We start from the raw sequence: 20,013 nt of genomic DNA, 5'->3' as shown, positions 1-20,013 counted from the left end.
CACTGGCTGCTGCAATGACTGTGGGGTCGCGGGGTCTCCCAGATAAGACCGCAGGGGTTTTGTAAAGGGAAGCTTGACTTTCAGAGCACAGGAAGAAGGGATGAATAACCTGGAGGAAAGGAAGAGAGTAGGGAGTGAGGTCGAATGAAACTCCAAACCACCTGCGCATCTGATAAGGCAGCACACATTAAGGTGAGCGTAAAAGAGAAGGTTAGCAGGGAAATGTCAATAAGCACCCAGAGAGAAGAGAGTTAGTGGCTGGAAGGAGAGAAAGTGAGGGAGAAATGTATACAGGAAAAGGAAGAAAAAGTGAATCTATCAAAGAAAGATCATGCACACAAAATATGAGAGGCTGAGGGGAACAAAGAGAAACGGATGAATGAATTATCAATGAAAGAAAGACTACAGCCGCAGACCTGAATAGGTGATCTTTGACTCAACACAATGCTGCTTTGAAATGGAGAAGTTCACAATCATCGGAAAACACCACCAAAAAGATTTACACCCACCACGCACGCCAATAGCCTCCTGACTGAAATGTGTTGTAGTTTCTGCTCATTGACGTATTGAGCGGTTATGACAAATGAAGTGTGGGGGACCTCAGGTAGCTCTGTGTGGAACCATTGATTTTCACTGTCCACACAAGGCCATTGATTGATAGGGCAGCACTGGAGTCATTAGATACATTCTCAACCAGCATCTGAATACACACACACACTCAGAGGAGTGTGAAGTGTTAGAAAGAGATGGGTGGGGAGTGAGAAGAGAGGCAGTTTGAGGGGAATACATATCTGCCAAGCCTAAAATGCAACACCTACATCCATAAAATTATTGCTGGCGTACAACTACAACTCACTGTAAACATAACTGTAATAGTCTTGCATTGTTGAAAAGTGGGCCATGAATACTGGAAGCAAAATATGAATCAAAGTCACTGATGAAGGATGAAAGAAACCATTTGGCTTGAAGATGTTCTCTGACAACCACCGCTCTTTTCAATCTGGGTTGACCCTTGTTCTCTGTTGTCATAAGTTCAATATTTATGGAGGTGGCGTGAACTCAAGGCCAAGGTGGAGGGCTTATTTTACAGATCTCGCCATAAAACGGTCAGCTTGAAAATATGTGAGACTTGGCAGGAGGACTTGACTACCTTTGGGATCCTATTGCAAATTGGCCTGCTTTAACTGGGGATGGACAGGATGTGCTCCCAAGAGAGATAAACAAGGAAACAAAGATATGCACAAGCTTGCTGAAAGACACACAAGTCCTGTGGCATTATAAAGGAAGAAGAGCTGTAATATGACTCTTTAATAAGGACAAATTTGATACATTTTTAGATTTATTTCTGTGTTTTTACTTGTCATAGACAGAATTCAACTTTTCAATTGTTCAGCTGTTCACTTGCTTGGTAGTTCAGGGTTTTTATTGTTTTCAAAAATAAATGTATTGGTGTAATTTTCAAATATAAAACTTTGGTTTAAATTTGATTTTGTTGTATTTAGTCATTTTTGGTGTTACTTATTTGGCTGCTCATTTGTCTTATTCATTTTTTTACATTTTCTTTAATTGATTTTGCAAATTTTGCTTGTTAAATTTGTGTTTAGTGTAAGTGATCAATGTTCTCTTGCAGCAGGAAACACAGCAACCTTTGGATGCATGGTGACTTAAAAGACAAGTTAAATAAGTTTAAACCAATGTGCTTTCTAAAAAAAATAGTATTTTGTTGACAGAGACAAAAAAAAATCACATTGTGACATTTACAGCATATTTGTCTCCTTGAATCCTTTATTTTTGCACGTGTACAGCCTGCTTGTGTTATGTTAAACTACTGTGTTGAAACATCAGGCACGGCGCCAATTCTCTGTGTTGTCTCTTTATAACTTTCCTCTGTTGCCACAAACACACCCCTCTGTTAAAAGGAACAAATTGTCCTATGAGTTGATGCTGACATTTGACATTTAAATAATGATAGAGCCAGAGGACCATCTTGGCCACTGAGCTGGAAAATGTTACCTTTTAAGAGGGATAAGTCAGGATTTGAATTTTTCCTCCAGGAGAGAGCAACTGTTTACTTATGAAGATGATGTACGCTGGAAATGAGCAGAATTAGTGGAAAGTGTTGAAAAGCTCTGCAAAGTTGGAATGTTTGCTTTGTGGATGAGATGAGATTTCTGACTCCCAGACCTCTCTGGAGCCATAAGACCTCTGAATGTGTCTTTGTGAGTGGGTACACACACACACACACACAAACACACGGGCCAGATGTCCATTTGGCGTTGCAGATGATCTCTAGTTTCATACAGTTTCTGAACATCTCTCTCTTTGGGACTGCAGGCACCAACCATGGGACTTCTCATTGTATGCTGTCCAAAACACACATGTTCACATATACACACATCCCTTCATTCATCTATCTATCTTTATCTAAACTTTTGCCGTGTCCATTTCATCTCACATAATTAGTAGTAGTTTTCCATCTCAAACTGGAAGGGCATGATCAATTGTGTCTGTATCTGTATGAGCAGACTTCTGGGACAAATATTTTATGAAATTCTTAAAAGGGTAACGAAATATAGCATAGTAGGCAGTGTCTCTGAAATTACTCCACCAATGGTATGCAAGATGTGTTCTTCCAATCAGATTGGATCTCCAAATCTGTGAAATTCCCACATTCTGAAGCATAAATTTTTTTTCACATATGCAGATCCTTTACTGCTTCAGTGCTCTGTGTAGGCATACCTAAGTTGTCATTCAACTCTTCTCTGATTAGAATTTGATCCACAGGGGAAATAAAGCTTGCATACTTTAAGGCCTGAACAAATTTTACATGGAAAATCTGACCTGAAAGGTGAAAACTCAGGAGTATATGCACAGGCAAACATCAAGACATATTACATCTGACAGACTGTGACTCTGACGCCTTGCCTTGGGATTATGACTTACAGGGCGGAGATGCCTGTGTGTTCGTGTGTGTCTAAAGTTTAAAAGTTAACAACTTAGGTTTCAGGCTAAGCGATCTCATTCCCGCACAGTATCACACACCTGAGGTCACAATCCAAATTCTGTGACTTGTTGGCCTTTCTCCCAAATGAAGCATTCCACGGATCAGCGAGCCTATCAGCCTACCCTCTCCTCCTCTTTGCTCAAATTTCAGCAATTATATTTGACATGTAACATCAATAATCTCATTTATTTTTTTTGCCCCCACCTCCGTCTCTCACTCGACCAACTACACATACACACACACACACATACACTAACACATAGAAGGGTCTGCTCACTCCCTTTCTCTTATCTGTGTCTGCAGGAAATGTGAGCCACGCAGCATTCAATAAAAACAATTTTTTGCACCATTGATCCCACAGCACTTGTTTCTCCCTCGTGTTTTTTTTTTTTTCTTCTGCTGGTCCTCCTCTATGAAAATGGTATTTCTGGAGGTTTTGTTGTTTAACAATGAAGTAAATGTTAGGAGATGGCTGTGTTTTATAAAGAGCAGCAGGGGAAAGACCGTGACGATTCATACTGAGATGAAATGAATCGCCAGAGGAGAAACACACTACGGGCACAGACACTAGTGGAGAGGGGTCACTCACGTAGGCTACATGACATACTGTACACACACAAATCCCATACATCCACAGTGTGCATGTGTGTGTTTGTGTGCAGGTATGAGAGAATAAGAGAGCCTGTACACATCTGTTTGTGCCTGTGTTTTCGTGTGGACACTGTTGGCATTGTCTCCCCTGAGTAGAGAAGCTATGCAGACTCAGTGGGTGCCACTTTCAGCTCCCTCCACCGCAGGGCCACAGATCAATATAGCTAAAGTCACCCACCTCCACACGCTCAGCCTCTGTAATCATTCCCTACACTGTGTTCTGCTTCACTCCCTCCATCGGCCAGGTTGTTGTTTATCCTATTATAGCCCTAATTGCCATGCTTATGGTAACCTTTCTTCAGCTTTCTACCCCCTGCACTAAACTAATGGGTAATGGCACAGGAGGGCTAATGCAACCAAGCTAATTTGGCTGGGCTTATATGCCCACATGGACACCTCACTCTAGCACAATGCCCACGTCCATCATTCTCTTACTGTTTTTTTCTCACTTTCTCTATGTGGCTTTCTTTCTTTCACAGCTAGCTAGCATTAGCACTCAGTGTGCTGTGTGGCTCGGAAGCAGGTTGCAGCTAATGAGTTGCCTCAGTGCTCTCAGTGCTATGGCTTTTTAATTAGTGTCGCGGTGCTAAGTGTCCCACATGGACCCTGCCCAAGCCCCCTTTCTTGTCATCCATCACCCATTCCTTTTGTTTGCCTTTCATTTACATATATACACCAACCCCAAATTAGCTAGTCGCTCGTTAATTGCACGTGTGGGGAAGTAAATGGATGGGGGTATGGTGGGGTAGAGGTGCAGTCAACATGTTTACCTCCTAAATACCCCCCAGGACCACTGAGCTCCAGCACACGGGGAGGTCATAGTGAATACGCCTCTCAGGCTAAAAAGATCCATTGCGCTGTTTGGAGTAATTAGTACAAGTAACAAGCTCAAGCCCACATAAAGAGAAGTATACTGTACATACACACATACATGTATATAGATACAAACACATACAGAAGTTGTTTACTCAAATGACATCCATTTTGTTCTTTTGATTGTGGTTACAAAATGCATGCAAAATGTGTATTCATGATGCCTTCAAGTACTGAAATACTGCCAAAATAAATGCAAAGAGTAAGAAAAGACAAATAGAGCTGCAGGGATAGAGGGAATTCTGTTTCTACATTCAAGATGAGAGGACCTTGTTCTTTCATGTCATCAAATTAAAATACCTTTTACTGACTTTACAAAGTCTATCAAATTAAGTCTTTTATGCTTGTATTGACTCCTTCTGGCTGAACTGATCGATAGTCAGTCGATAATAGATAATGATGTCTAAGTGCTGAGCGATGACCCGTTGCACCTTAAGTGTCCTCAGTGCTATTGATCATACTCAAACTGCCTCATAGATCAGACTGTAGTCACTGGTGTCACTTCTATTAATTTCTTTGTGGTTGTGTGAAACGCTCACATCTTCAAACTGACAACTTTTCACTATTTGACTCAAAATAAAAATGACAGCCATGGAGTTTTGAGTTCACCTTACAGATTTTGAAAGCAGTTGCTGGACCGACACTTACACAAAACAAGAACACTTGAAAATCACCAAAATGGGTAAAATAAGAGGTTTTCATCCAATGCAGATGATGAGTTTCAACTTATTTCTGACACTTATGTAAATACCCACTAGTTCCATCACTCACAACCTGTAGCTCAGTGGAATAATTCTCTTGGTGGATTCAAGCAATAATCAAACCAAATATAAACAAAAAGCCATCTCACCCCCAAAACTTAAAACATATTGGAATTTGTTACCACTTTCAAAATTGCACATAAATGACAGATTGACATGCGACAGCAGTTATTTGTGAATCTGATGCCATTAAAATGTGTTTACATCAACACAGGCAAAATGGATTTTCATATACATGTCAAAATTAGTAACAACACAGTAGCTACAGTCAATGTGACCATACCTGCAATTTCTGTGGTCAGAAATATTAGTGACTGCACCTTAAATCCACATGTAGGAGCAGCAAAGTTATTGTTAAAGTTATTTTTTTTCTTAAATGGGTTTAGTGTAACTGTTTACCTGCTTTTAGAGCAAAAACAATTGTATCATTTTCAATTGGCCAGTCTTCAAGAAATACAATATATACTGTAATGTATACTGTATATTCTCAAGAGAATAACAGTAATACTGTGTTGTGCCCTTTTCCTCTTTATTTTTGTGTTTTAAGTCTTGTCCACATGACTGTATCCAGCAGCCTCACTGTGTGAGGTATATCGTTGTGTTTGTTCCCAATGTTGATTGGCCAATTATGCCTGATTGTGTTCCTTGAGGGAAGCATTCTCTAAGAGTTGTTAGTGAATGGCGAAATTATGCCTTAGCTTTTAATGTGACCATGGGGAGCCCAGGACCACTTCGAAAAGTTTTTTTGGTCTTTGTAAAGCCATGAGTAACTTGTAATGACAGCATTATTAGTCAAAGGATAGTTTGAAAGTCATTGTTATTTGCTGGTGTGACTTTAATGGCGACTTGGACGCCGTGGGCCGTTTTAGCTTTAATGAGAAGTTTCCAGGTGGGAGTTAAAGTTGGGTCTGTGCCCTTTCTCTGTCCTTCATGACCCCTCTGTACCCAGCCCTACTCTGTTGTATCTAACTGTGGCTGCATGTAGTACTGATGTCTTTTATTTTCCCTCGCCGAAATGAATATGTAATGAATAATATATAACTGCACGCTAATATACATTAATACATATACACTCATAAACTCCATAAAGTCCATGTGCTTGTGTATGCATGCATGAGAATTGTATGCCCATTAAGAGTATTTCCCCCTGCAGTGTTGGTATACCTATGACTTAACACATCAAGCAGAGCTGGGCTGTAAAGAAAAAAATATATATATTTAAAAAAAAACAAAGTCTTCATCAATCTGCTCTGTGGTATTAAGAGTTTGTAGATATTCTTAAGGCATCAACTCTCTAATGCTGGTTGGCTCTGTGTTGTGCGAATGAACAGGATTGAATGCTTGTGTGTGTGTGTGCGTGTGTGTGTGGGTGGGTGTGTGATGAGCTGTAAAGAAAAACATAGTCTGACATGCCTGAAACAGTAATAGAGCAATATGTTGTGTCACCCCCTAGTAATCCTCTTTCATCTCCTCGCTCTGGGTGTGTGTGTGTGTGTGTGTGTGTGTGAGATTGATGACACTACTAATGGTGTGTCTAAACACTTGCAGCCCAGTTATCTCTTATCTGACAGAAAGGAGAAGGCTTGTGTCAACAGCTGCTCCTCCTCCTCATTTATCTCTCTCTCTCTCTCCTCCTTCTCTCCTCCTCCTACCATTTTTTCTTTCTCACAAGTCAAAAGCTTACTCAGGGTTTACTTATAGTCATGTATGCTTGCTGATCACTTTAATTACTGAGCAATCCGTTGACACATTTTTTCTAAATAATTTAGTCAATGAAATGTCAGGAAATAGTAACAAATTCCAATCACACGTACCTGAAGTCAAAGGGGATCTCTTCAGATTGCTTGTTTTTCCTGATAAAATTGACAAAATGATTTGTCAATAAAACTATTTAACTGGCTGATGATTTTAGCAGTTGAATTTGTGTGTTATCACAGGGATTTCCTGTTGACACTTTACCCATCTGTCTCCGTTCCTTTGTTGTTTTTTCCTCCCTCCATCCTTCCGTTCATCCATTCTCACAACAGCTGTCCTGGAGTTCCCAATAGCGTCAAAGCCATAGGAGATAGGAAGGCCTTCAAACCTCCTTGTGCAGCTCCGCTAGGGGCCCCATCTCCACCATGAGCCTCAATCACCTTAATGCACCCGTTTAGCCATTAGCTTCTCCTAGGGGGGCCCATATCCATCCATCCCTCCATATATCCCGTCATACATTAAAGGGCAGATTGATAGCCATCAGCCAGGCCTCGGTCACTGACACACTCTTAATATTGTGCCTAACACAAACCAGATGGCTGCAGGGCTCTTCTGCAACACACACATATCCATGATACACTCACACACTGCTACCCCCGGCCTATTCTACCGTTTCCTTCTCTCTCAGGAGAAGGGATGAGCGTTCTTCTTAATTAAAAGTTGGATATATGGGCCTCTAGGTTGCGGTGGTCAATCAGGATGCATTACCTGCATGCTGGGGCCCTCCAGAGCCAGAGTTAGGGTGAAGGTTAATATGGCGAGATGGGGCATGGGGTGTGGTGAGTCTGTATGTGCCGCTTCCTGAGTCAAAATAAAAATTAACCATAAAGGGGAAAAAAAGGAAGAAGTACTTGTAGCAGTTTGAGTATGAAGTGGTAGCTGCGGGTGCTAAAGCTAGTGCAGAGCCCATCTCAGGCCAGGAGGTGCGAGCCATGATCTCAATAGCTGTATTGTGTTCACACTTGAACGGGGGCCAAAAACCCTGTGAAATATCAGGGCAGAGAGAGGGAGAGAGAAGTGTGGAAATGAAACAATGGTTTACACAACAGTGAAATAGGTCTTTTCCTCTCCTTCTCACCAGCAGGCCCAGCACTCAGAGAGAGAAAGCTTTATTGGCCCTCCTGTCCTGGTTAGTCTCAGCCGCTGGTAGGGCAGAGGAGGGGAGGGCCATCCTTACGTGTGTGTAGAGAGACGTAGAAGCTCGTGTTGGACTGAGACACGTTCTCAGATGGGCAGACCTATGTTCAGCAGCCACACACAGAGCACAGATGAGAACACGCACATTAAATTATCCTGTGGTAGAGATGAGAATAGCCAGATATTCTTCTAATCCTGTTTGAGGAGAATAACATGCCTCATAGCATCACCTATGCCTCTATGGCTACAGCTAATCCTTACTGTGCAGAACACCTCCCCTCACAACTGTCTGTAGGTTTAACACAGACAGAGTAGTCAAGAGTTTAAATGTGTTTTATGTTTCTCTTTACTCTCTTTTTTTTAGGTACATTAAGAAAGAAAGGGATACAATAATAATGTGCAGCATCAGTGATCAGTGAGGCTGTGTCTTGTTATCAGAATCAGAATCAGCTTTATTCGCCAAGTACGCATACACATACAAGGAATTTTTTGCCTGCAGTTGTTGTCTCTCTAGTGACAAGGTAGCAAGGTAAAATACAAGGTAACAAATCTATATACAATATGTACAAATATACAATAAAGTGCAGATGAAACATTTTGTGTTGCATTTCACTTTCATCTTGTTAGGATGTATTTGCAGTCATCGCTAATGATTTGTACATTTAGCAGTTGCTTAGAAAAAGATTAAAATGCTGTTATTCCTTACCATCTCTCATACCCAAGTGAACACCTATCCCTTTAATCTGGGTTTGACTTTGTGTGATAGCATTTGGCTTGAAGATAATACAGTATTTTTCTCTGGAATTTACAAAAAAGTTGCAAGGATTGGATTTATGTATTCACAGCTGCATTTTCATTTTTGAATGGAAGGAGTCTCAGTCCTCATGTTACACAGTGAACCTGTAAAACAAGGCTGTATTATGGGTTGTTTGTAGCCTTAATGTGGCAAAGCTTGCAAGTTTCTGCCTCTACAGAGTCACTTGTATAACAGCCAAGAACTACACTGTCACATTTGCATTTCTGTTTATATAAACAGCCAGTGACTCATTTAATGTGTCTACCTTACTTTATTTAGATCTCTTTTTGTAGTCAATGAATGTTCTAGATCAAATTAACTGATTGTGGGTCATCAGACTGAAGCCAGGCCACTCTCAACAGGTGAGGAGGAGAAGGAGGAGAAAAGAGAAAGTGGAGTCTGGTTGTTACAGTAAACGAATAGTTGTGCTCAGATGGTTCCAATAAGTCCCAGGCCTGCTGCCACACAGGGGTTCTGCCACATGCTGTCCCGGCCAGCTGCTGAGAAACGCTTTTTTTATACTTCACAACACACTTTTGTAAATTTAGGCTCTCAAATTCAAACCTCCTGCAAAATCCCAGGTGGAGTGTAGGTGATGATGGGGTGAGAAGGAGAGCAGAATACTAAAAGACAAAAATAAAGAGGAATGTGTGAGTGTCTATCATTCTCTTGCTATCTCTCTGGTTTGAGTGAAACCAAAGCAGTTCTCTGCTGTCCTGCCAACTCATTGATCTCATAACACACAAGGACACTAAGACATTCTACAATGCAGGGACCAAAGGACATTCTACCAAAAAATCAAATTTAAAGAGATGGTTGGAGACAGACGTGATATCTTCTGTTTTTTGTCAGTCTGCTTCTCTGAGATTCAAGGAATGAGGTAGTGGATGAGATAAATGTTGAGGCCAATATTGATTTGATACTGAGCAGGAACTGACATGCAAAGGGAAAAATGCTCTTTCAGTTCATATTGCAAAGCTCTGTTTTCTGGTTTGCATCACTACAAATATGACTGTAAATGAATTGTTTTTGTCACTGCATTTCTGTCTCTCTCGTCCTCTGCTTCCCTCCATCATTCTCCATTGTATCACAAAAGCAAATGTTGTTGAAGGAAGTATTTCTTTATTCGGGTGTTAATAAATAATTGATAGTGTTACATGCGCTACAAATTTGTCCCGAGCACCACTTCCCTATTTGTGTTTGCACAGTTCCAGGAATTGTCCCATTTTGTGTTTCACTTCCGATGTCAGTCGATAGAGTGGAGGTCAAGTTGTGTCAGTGTTGAATGCAAGCTTCCTTGCCTCATTATTATTTGCCATTATTCTTGGCATGGATGCATTAGATTTGATTGATTTAGTTGCCTTGCTTGAGCTCATGAAATTTTTATTTTATATTCCCATTATTTGAGAAAGCGCAAGCAACTGTTTAATTGTTTAACTGTTCAGTTATGCATTATATGCTTAAATTTAGAAATTCATTTTTTTCCATCCCCAGTTTGATGTTGATCCCCCAGTAAGCAAATATTTCATATTATAATACATAAATATTTCTTTCCTGCATGGCTTGTTGAAACATGCAGTCTAGAAAGCACTTAAATCACAATGTGTAAAAATTATTATTAGATATAGATAATTGAAATTATCTATAATTTAAATTATTCGAAAACAGGAACTCGACACATCAGAAAAGATTTGGAAAATCATTTGCTACAACCACATAAACTTCCTACACATAGAGGCTGTAAATATGTGTTGTAATTTAGTATATTCATCTATGTTTGTAGATTAATGTGTGCTGTTGTGTGTGGACTCCTCTCGAGACAGCACCGGCACCAATAAACAACCACTTTGCTCACTGAACATTCTTTTCAGCCAATAAACACATACTCTGCTAACTGTGATTCCCCCTCAGTTAATATTCAACCAGTTTACTCTCTTTGTTCTCCTCTTGAGCCTGTAAACAATTATTTTAGCAGATTTTAAAAAGTGATAGATGTTCTCGTTTAATCGTAGGATTTCCAGTGAAAATGTTTCCTCCCTCTGGCTCTGACTGATTCAGTGTTTATGCTCCTGTTTGTCACACACATAAGTCTGGCTGTTAGCCTTCAAACACCACCGACAGGGTGTGTGACCCTGATGTACTGTTCATATATTTCCCCATTTACACTGCACCTGCTTTACTATAATGAGCCAATATATCTGCTCACTAATTGCCCTAAATACATATCATAAAGCCCAGCCTGTAAAAGGCTGTCCAACAGTAAAACAGACATGGCATGATGGTAACCACTGTGCACACACACACACACATACACTTGTACACATAAGTACACATAAAAAAACACACGTGTGTCATACACCTGTACGTACACACAAAACATATACGTTGGCATACACAAACGTGCATTTACACACACACACAGACACTCTTACACACACTCATCCAGCCTTTTAACAAGGGGCTGTAAATAACATGAAGCCATTTCATTAACGAGGTCCAGCCTGAAAACTCCCTGCCTCTCTTCTTTTAAAGCGCTCACACTTCCTGTTTAAAGTTACCCTAACCTGGCAACCCAGCACATGGCAACCTGCTCGTTCAGATGAGCTGCAGGGGTGCGGAGGTGGACATGGTGGCGTGATGCTAAAAATAACACAGGGTGGTTGTGTGTAGTCATCAGCTGCACACCGTTTCAGTTAGACATATCAGCAACCCAAATTTATAAAATGATTATTGGTAGATTTTAAAAGCAGAGTTGATGTCCAGCCCTGTGCTGCTGGGGAAAGAATAACAGAGGAAAAAAGAAAGTCATATATTATACTGGCAATATAAAAATGAAAGATAACTGCTGGCTAACTTAAGAGAATCAAAATGTATTGGAACTTTTTAATGCAATAATCCATAGAAGCTGATAATATTAATAATCCATGTTAAATGTTTTATTACATCAATGAGATACACACATTACAAAGATATATGTGCCTTTTATTTTCATATTATATTATCCAGGAGCTAAAAAAAATCTGGTGATTATGGTGATTATTACATTATCAGACACCTTCTCACTTGCATGGGAACTGCTGTTCAAGTTTCACAGAAAGGGAAAAGTTGGATGGGTCAAACTCAGACAAAATGATATCTGACTTTTCTGTGATTTTGTGAGTGTGGGAGACACAGGCCGTTTTCACACGCTGTTTTTTTTTTTTGTGTGACACATGCACACTCACCACAAATGATAGCTGTGTGACGGCGACTGCAGAGACTCTGATTTAAGAGAAGCAAGTTGGGTCATTAGTGAGCCGGGCCACATTCTGACACTCACAGTGCATGTAGACACAGACACAGACACACACAGACACACACACACACACTACAACCCAGATGGCTTTTACAAGGCCCCAGGCCCTCCCTGGCCTGCCTGCCTGGTTTTTAATTATGTCGATGGCTGCCCAGCCCAGATAAAATGGGTCACATTTAACACGCCTTTACTCACCTTCACAGACACAACACATACACTCACACATACACTGTGAACACACACTCCAGCACCTTGCATACATATTACCAGTGATACAACTAACAGTGGTACTCACTTGTGCCTTTCACAAACAGTAAATATGTGATATTCTACATGAGGGCTCTTACCTTGATAAAAGGAAATGTGTGTGTGTGTGTGTGTGTGTGTGTGTGTGTGTGTGTGTGTGTGTGCGTGCGTGCGTGCGTGCGTGCGTGCGTGCGTGCGTGCGTGCGTGCGTGCGTGTGTGTGTGTGTGTGTGTGTGTGTGTGTGGATTTACAGCCTGTTTCCTCTTTAGCTGTCATTAGGCTGCCAGACATGGCTACACAGGTGTACTATTACCAGCATCAGTAATAGGCCGTACACACACACGCACACACTCACACACACTATTTTTAAAGGCACAATCTATACTCACAGTATGGCTCCTCCTGATGAAACACTTTGGCTCTGCTACTGACTCTCTTTATTTGGGCTCAGCATCATTTCACTGAAAGTATTTGATATCTTAAATTTAAGGATGTGACAGATAAATGATTTCAAAGGCTTGATGCAAATTATTATACAGGTGTGTATTAATAAAAGTCACACTGTCAGCAGAATGTGATTGTCTAAGATAGTTGACATGCTTCTCACATTTAAGCTGAAGTCTGAAGAACATTTGAATAAAAATTTTAATGCAATTTGAATGTAGCCTAGTGTCTGTTTAAATCTTAAAATTTGGATAAGGGAAATGAATGAGTCATGCTTGACAAATACTGTCAACTTCAACATCAGTGCAGCTCTGAAAAGAGCAATTTTCACAAAATTCAGGTGGAAATAAAATTTTAAATTAACCCGAAATTAAGTCTTATCAAGGAATGTTTCCTCTACATCAATTTTGGATTTTATGACAAAGTGAAGTAATGTGTGCAAAGTGTGCTGTTGTGTATTTTGAAGGCGGTTTTCTACGATGCGGGCCACAAAAAGAATCAGTAAAATATTGATTTTGTGAAATGCTGCTCAGAAATAATTTCAGTGCCTCAAAGACATTGGCAATGTGTAAAAGAAGTTAGGTCACACAGATATTGAGAATTAAGAGCTGCTTTTGTTAATATCTGAGTACATATTCAAAGCAGAGAACTCTAAGCCTTGTGTGATGCCATCATTGATATGACTTATATAAATTTTATTTAGACATTTCAAACTCTTTCTCTTCTTACAAATCTCCCACACGCGTATGAACTTTAATGTCTGATGTTTTTTCACAGGTTTACAGAGGGTGATATGCAACCACAGCTGTGAAACTATTTCTGAACATAATTTCACAGACTAAAAATCTTTGACTAGCCTTTGAGCCCATAGTTTCCTCTTACTCTTCTTCCTTCTCTCATGTACTGTACATGTACTCACATCCATGAACACAAACACCTTCCTCCCAAGTTTACTAACATGCAGGTAGAAGTAAGAGTCAGATACTTTTGCAAATTTGTTCGTTCATCTCTCTTCCTTTATCTCTTTTTTTGCTGCCCTCCCACATCGTCCTCACTGAAATTCTTAAACTGTGAACAGTTTCTCTTTCTCTTTGTCTTTTATTCTGTCTTTTTCTTTCTGGCTCTAAGAGAAGGTTTATTGACAGGACCCCTTGTGTGCCTGTCCACCTCTCACTTCCATGCACACATACACACAAATGTGGATGTACACACACTCATTTAGACTGTTGAGTGATGTGGCGGGGTAGGGTCATCTCTGCAGGCTCCCATCCATCACACACACACACACACACACGCACACACGAATGTGCACATCAGAGGCTGTGGGGATCTGTACTCTGTCAGCCACTTTATTAGTCCGCCTGTATGTATGTGTGTGTGTGTGTGTGTGTATGTGTGTGTGTGTGTGTGTGTGTGTGCATGTTAAGGGGCCTCCCAACTGGAAACAGACCCTTTTCCAGAAAGGATACACACTCTCACACACACTTCTTTATTTCTTGTTAGTCGTCCTGCACCTTAATTTGCAACACCTCTAACAACCAGCTCCGCAGCCCACTTCACAGCCACTCAATCTGTCACTGTCACCGCTCTGTTTCCATGACTGGCCCTCTCGTCAGGGTAAAACAGAATGTGTGTGTGTGTGTGTGTGTGTGTCTTACTCTACCGTTTTTTTATTGTCTACAATCACCCTGGCCTTGTGTTTTTGTATGTATATGTGTGTAGCCGCAGAGAGGGAGAGAAGTTTGATTTCCAGTTCTGCTCCTCTGCCTGAAGAGCTCTCATTCCAGGCTGCCCCCTAGCTGCTTCAAGAAGAAGTGCATGCAGTCCTGAATCCCGACCTCTTTTTATTTCTCATCTCTCAGTTTTCACATATTCTTGATCTAGATAGATTAAAAACAAGATACATTTTGAAAGGCAATCTGCCCCCTGTTCTTTGCTCTTTGTCTTTGAAACAACCTGTTTTCATTTGTTGGCCACTTCAACCTTCTCTCTACACATTTGCAGTGCAGCTTTCCTGTTTTCCACAGAAAGAGAAATATTTCACCTAACATTTGTTGAAAAAGAGTTTGTTTCTCTGTTTAGTAGACTCCTCCATATATGAATAGATGCTTGTCTTGATGTCCCCTGATGAGAAAAAGGCTAAACAAATATAACTGATCACCACTGATTTCTCAGCTGAATCTGCTGAAGTTAATAATACACAAAAAACAAACCTTTGTATGTTTTCTTACTTGAAGAACACTTGAAAAACTGTATGAAAACAACTTTTTTCTATCACTCGTGGATACAAGTACATGCAAACTAGGGTGTGTTCACACATTGAAACCCAGGGCAGCGTAACAAAGCTCTAAGATCACACTTCATAAAAAATATTCCCTCAGAGACACACAATAACATAGCAGTTAGGTCTCACATGCTGTATGTCTGCTTCTATCTCCATCTCACATCAAAATCACAATCACCACTGCGCCATGAGCTGCCATTTCCATTTTCTGCCCTCCGTCAAACAGAAAATAATATGTACCTTGTCACCAACGTCTACTCGTACAAGCAACTTTCCTCTACTAATTCAGCCCTGCGCGGCACACACATCCGTCAGATATAACTGGCGGGGGAGAGGGCATGCCGAGACATCCATTAAAGGTTCCTAGCTGTCAAAGGTTCCCCTTTGTGTTATGAGGAGCTATATAAGTGTCGTGCTCTTATCAGAGCTTCCTGTGGAGTTTGCCCTGCATCCTGTCCACTCAGAGGTGCTTCTCTTTTCACTGAAGTCTTATTGTGTCTGTGCTTGTGTGTGTGTGTGTGTGTGTGTGTGTGTGTGTGTGTGTGTGTGTGTGTGTGTGTGTGTGTGTGTGTGTGTGTGTGTGTGTGTGTTGTTGTTGTTGTTACATGAGTCATTTTCTGATCCTGTTTAATTAAATAAAACTATTGGTCAAGCTCTGAAATAAAAGTCTTTTGGGTAGTGAATCAGTGATATAGAAGTGAAGGAAAGTATGAATAAACAAAATGATTCTGAAGTGAAGATTCTCTTCACTTCAGAATCACAACTTTGATCCTATTTTCCTAGGTTTTGCCATTATTTGAATTGGTTATAATAACACTGTTCACTGTACTCCATGAGATCTAGAACAGAAATTAATACAACAAAGTGTGACGAGACAAGAAGCACAAGCAGTCCAATGATCAGACAGGTTGTAAACAGTTTAGCCACATTATCGAAACATTATCTGTTTGGATGTAAAACCAAAAGTGAGCGCACCTGAAATGTCAACAATAATCTGTCATTACACAAGGAAACTACGTGCTCACAACTACAGCGGTTTGGTAGGCCAGAGCTGAACCAGAAAACTGTGATGGATGTTTACAATGGGCAGTTTACTGGTTACCTTTATTTTCTCTTCCAAATATGTCTGGCTAAAGGTTTTTTGTTCAAAACCTGACTGATCAGGTTGCTGTCAAACTTCTTTTTAGCAATTTTGCCACATATCCAGATAGTGACAATTAAAGTGGTGAATAGTATTTTGTTATCACTGATAGAAATGTTTGCCAACTCTACGGAAAAGATCCAATTAAATAAACCAGAAGCACCCTTCAATTGTAGTGAGGAACGAAGTCGAAGAGTTAAGTTGGAAGTGAGTAGATGATCTGCCTAAATGAGCAGAATGAGAATGAGGAGAACGACTGGACAGATGAAGTTATCAACATGGAGTCAGTGCAAAATGGTAAACTTGAAAATGTATAAACAGCATTCCTGACATTTTTAGTGTCACCATTTCTGTCTCAATCTCTAATCCAAAGAGAGAGAAGGTTATGGGAAAACGTTCAGTAGTCAGGTTTGCTTTGTTTTGTTGAAACTCTTTCGCACGTGGAACTGATGATTTCCAGCCGGGTCCTCCTCACCCACATGACGTTGGGAGTGGGGGGGGGGAAAGGTAAATAAACAAACAATCAGCCGTGGGCTTGTTCTGGCTCTCCTTCTCTGTTGCACCTCATTTGAAGCCTTATAAATCAGGCTTCCACCCAGAGACAGGGTGTCCCAGACAACGCACACATGTGCACATACAACACACACAGGTCTGCTGCTCATTAAGCCTATGATCAGACCCTCGGATGTGTGTGTGTGTGTGTGGGGGGGGGGTAAAATGTGTGTGCATGAATACCGCCGTGCTCAATATGTAGGTAGGGCAGTATTCACACGTGTCAGTCTGTTCAGAGTCAAACTTCCAAAAAAAAGGGAATAATCCCACCTTGACTCCACCTGGATCTCAGTTTTTCTCCGTGTGTTCATAAAACATGTACAATACCTGTCGCAGCTCCCAGACAACGCTGTGACAAGTGCACTCTGACTCCACCACCTGCAGAAAGGATATTGGGTGGAGTAGTAGGTGTGTGTGTGTAGTTGAGGGGGGGTATGCCTGGTTAGTTTTCAGTGGCTGTTTTCACACATAAAATAAAAGCCTGAACTCGGTCAAGCTGAGTGTTTCAAGTTATAAACTGGGAGCAGAAGAGGCAGTGGCTGTAGATGTGGAGTGTGAGGAATGGATAAGATTCAGGTTTTGTTTTTTGGGGGTTTTTTTTTTATCAACTCTTCCAGTGGACATTATCACATTATTTGCTTCTGAGTATTTCTGTGAATTACAGAAAACACATAACAGGAACTGATTTGCATTAACAGTCTCTTTTCCCACCCTCACAATCAGCAAATATATTTACATAAGCAGCAGCCGCAGTTTTTATTTCAGGCATGTGGAGCAGGGTTTTTAAACATAAGTCGAGGTTTTGATAAATTATTTTTAGCTAAGGAACTAACAGGCATTGTTATTCTAAAGCAGGCTCAAAACCTCACACCTTGGCTCAAAAGTAGCACAACATTGTTACCTCAGCCATGCGCACATGCATTCGGCTTAAAGGGTTACCATATTCGTTCAAATAAGCACATGGCAGCTCTTCCACACCTCCTACCAGACCCTTTACATATATATTTACTCACCAAACTTGGCACCTGCACCCCCACCCACGAAAATACACCTTCTGCACGCGTTCACCCAGACAACAAGAACATGACCATTCACACTTTACGAGCTGGAAAAAAAACACACTAACATGGCTTTAGAAAAGCAGCCAGTTAGAGAAGTTCACGAACTTTGCACATCTTAAAACGTCAGTTGGTTTGTTGGTTCTTCTCCATCACACCTCGATTTCCTTCAGCAGACATTTGACTGTGATTAGGAGCACAGAGAGGAAAGCTAAAGGTCAGTGCTGAACTCAGGCCAGGCTGATTGGGAGTTGTAATTAGAGGAGCTGCTCTGTCTCTGGCCAGTTCTCCCAGGAGGATTCACACAGGCTCAGTATCACATGCAGCGCTGGGGAGAAATCGGAGCTTCAGCCTCAGCTTCGTGGAGGGGGTTAACTTAGGGGTTTCAGCCGAGCCGCCCCCAGATTCCCCAGCACCACCAAACTCCACCACACACACAGATGCCAGTGCACACAAACAAATGCACTCAAAGGAGCCAAGAGGAGATATCTGTTCTTTAAAACATATGCATTCGCTTCAGTATTTCTGCTGTTTCATACTTGTTGTCTAATATAAAATATATGTTCTTTTGGCAAATTTGAAGACTTGTACTTATTTCTCCTCTATCATTCATAATTTACAATTTTGTGAATAATGAGCTCCCATTTTTCTGTTACTCCTTCCTGGTTTTCCCTTCACTTTTTGCTCCACTATAAGCCTCTCTTCGCTTGTTTGCCTCCTCCTCTTCTTCTTCCTTCACCTCTATCTCCATCCTTCCTCATTCTGTGTGAAAGCGGGTAACATGAAACCCGCTCTTGGAGTCTCAGAGGGGTGTAGGGGGTCACAAAAGGTGATCAATATGTGCCAGAGAAAGTCTTTAGACAAGTGAAAGAAGCCATAGTTTGTCTACTCCCTCCTCCTTTCTCCTCCTTTCTCCTCCTTTCCCTCTTTCCTCCTCTAGTTGTTGGGATTGACAAGGTTAGGTGGCCCTAACACCCACTGACATGCTGCCTCTGTGTGTCTAAAGGTTGACTGACATAAAACTTCTGGCATTGCCAACTTAAACTCTGAAGTACCCATTTAAAATATTACTTTTTTAACTGCCTATGCTCTCCTTGGAAAATGTAATTTGTACAAATGACAATAATCTGTTGTCATAAATATATATTTTTTGCCCTTTTTAAGTTTAACCTGTCATTCTCCAACAGGTGGTGGACGACATGGGCAACGTCAAGTTTGCGCTGGACACAGGCCCGGACGCCACCAGCAACAGCTGGCTCAAATATGTCCGCTCTGCCCCGTCATTCGAGGAGCAGAACCTCGCAGCCTGTCACCTCACCGGAGACCAGGTGAGTAACACGTCCTGGCTGGATTTGTTGTCCAGATATCAGAGAAACAGGACCATGTTGTCAAGCAAGAGGTAGAGATGACGGGAGAGTGGCTGTTATTGCTTCTCTTCCGTTAAGAGTTGACACTCAGTTAATCTGCGTGAATGTGTGCAAGCACGCCTACGTGTGTGTGTGTGTGTGTTTACCATTGTGGTAGCAAAATGTGTGTGCTGGTAATGACCAAGGAATGGCTCCATTGTGTGTCTGTGGCTGGGCCAGTTGCCAGTGCTGTTAGGAAATGACCCATGTAAAGAGGCTGAAGAATAGGCTGACACTCCTGAGTCCCATAATAACCATTATCCAAGGCACGGTCTTCTTCTGTGGAGGCAGCAGTTTCTCTCCCTTTTTGCTTCTTGCGCCCCCCCCCCCCCCCCCCCCCCCCCCCCCCCTCTCTCTCTCTAAAGAAACTTGGGTAAGGCATCGGATACTTTTGGAGAGATTCCCAGCCAGTGCCCATAAAACCCCAACTGCTTAACTAGGCCCTAACCCCAACCCCATGCAATGTGTGTGCCACAACTTACTGCTGCAATATATTAGCATATTTCTCTGTTTCTATTTGTCCTGCAGAAGCTGCTTCTTTTCAGTTTTTTTGCTTTGTTCACTGTTGTCCCACTTTCTGCAAATGAAATACCGGTGCCAAATGAAGAAA

General features: G+C 41.3%; 1 protein-coding gene across 8 annotated transcripts in view; it reads left to right on the top strand.

Annotated features, from left to right (window-relative positions):
* Window positions 1-20,013, top strand: part of prdm16 (PR domain containing 16) — a 179,713-nt gene that overhangs the window by 134,119 nt on the left and 25,581 nt on the right. For all 8 annotated transcript variants that reach the window (XM_041056708.1, XM_041056665.1, XM_041056718.1 and 5 more), the window contains exon 4: window positions 19,185-19,325. In XM_041056708.1, coding sequence (XP_040912642.1) covers window positions 19,185-19,325 — 141 coding nt within the window. The remainder of the gene's footprint in view (window positions 1-19,184; window positions 19,326-20,013) is intronic.

This window comes from Toxotes jaculatrix, chromosome 2 (genome assembly GCF_017976425.1).
Source record: "Toxotes jaculatrix isolate fToxJac2 chromosome 2, fToxJac2.pri, whole genome shotgun sequence".
NCBI lineage: Eukaryota > Metazoa > Chordata > Actinopteri > Toxotidae > Toxotes > Toxotes jaculatrix.
The sequence above is the reverse complement of the archived record's forward strand: the minus strand, read 5'-3'. Positions and strand labels throughout refer to the sequence as shown.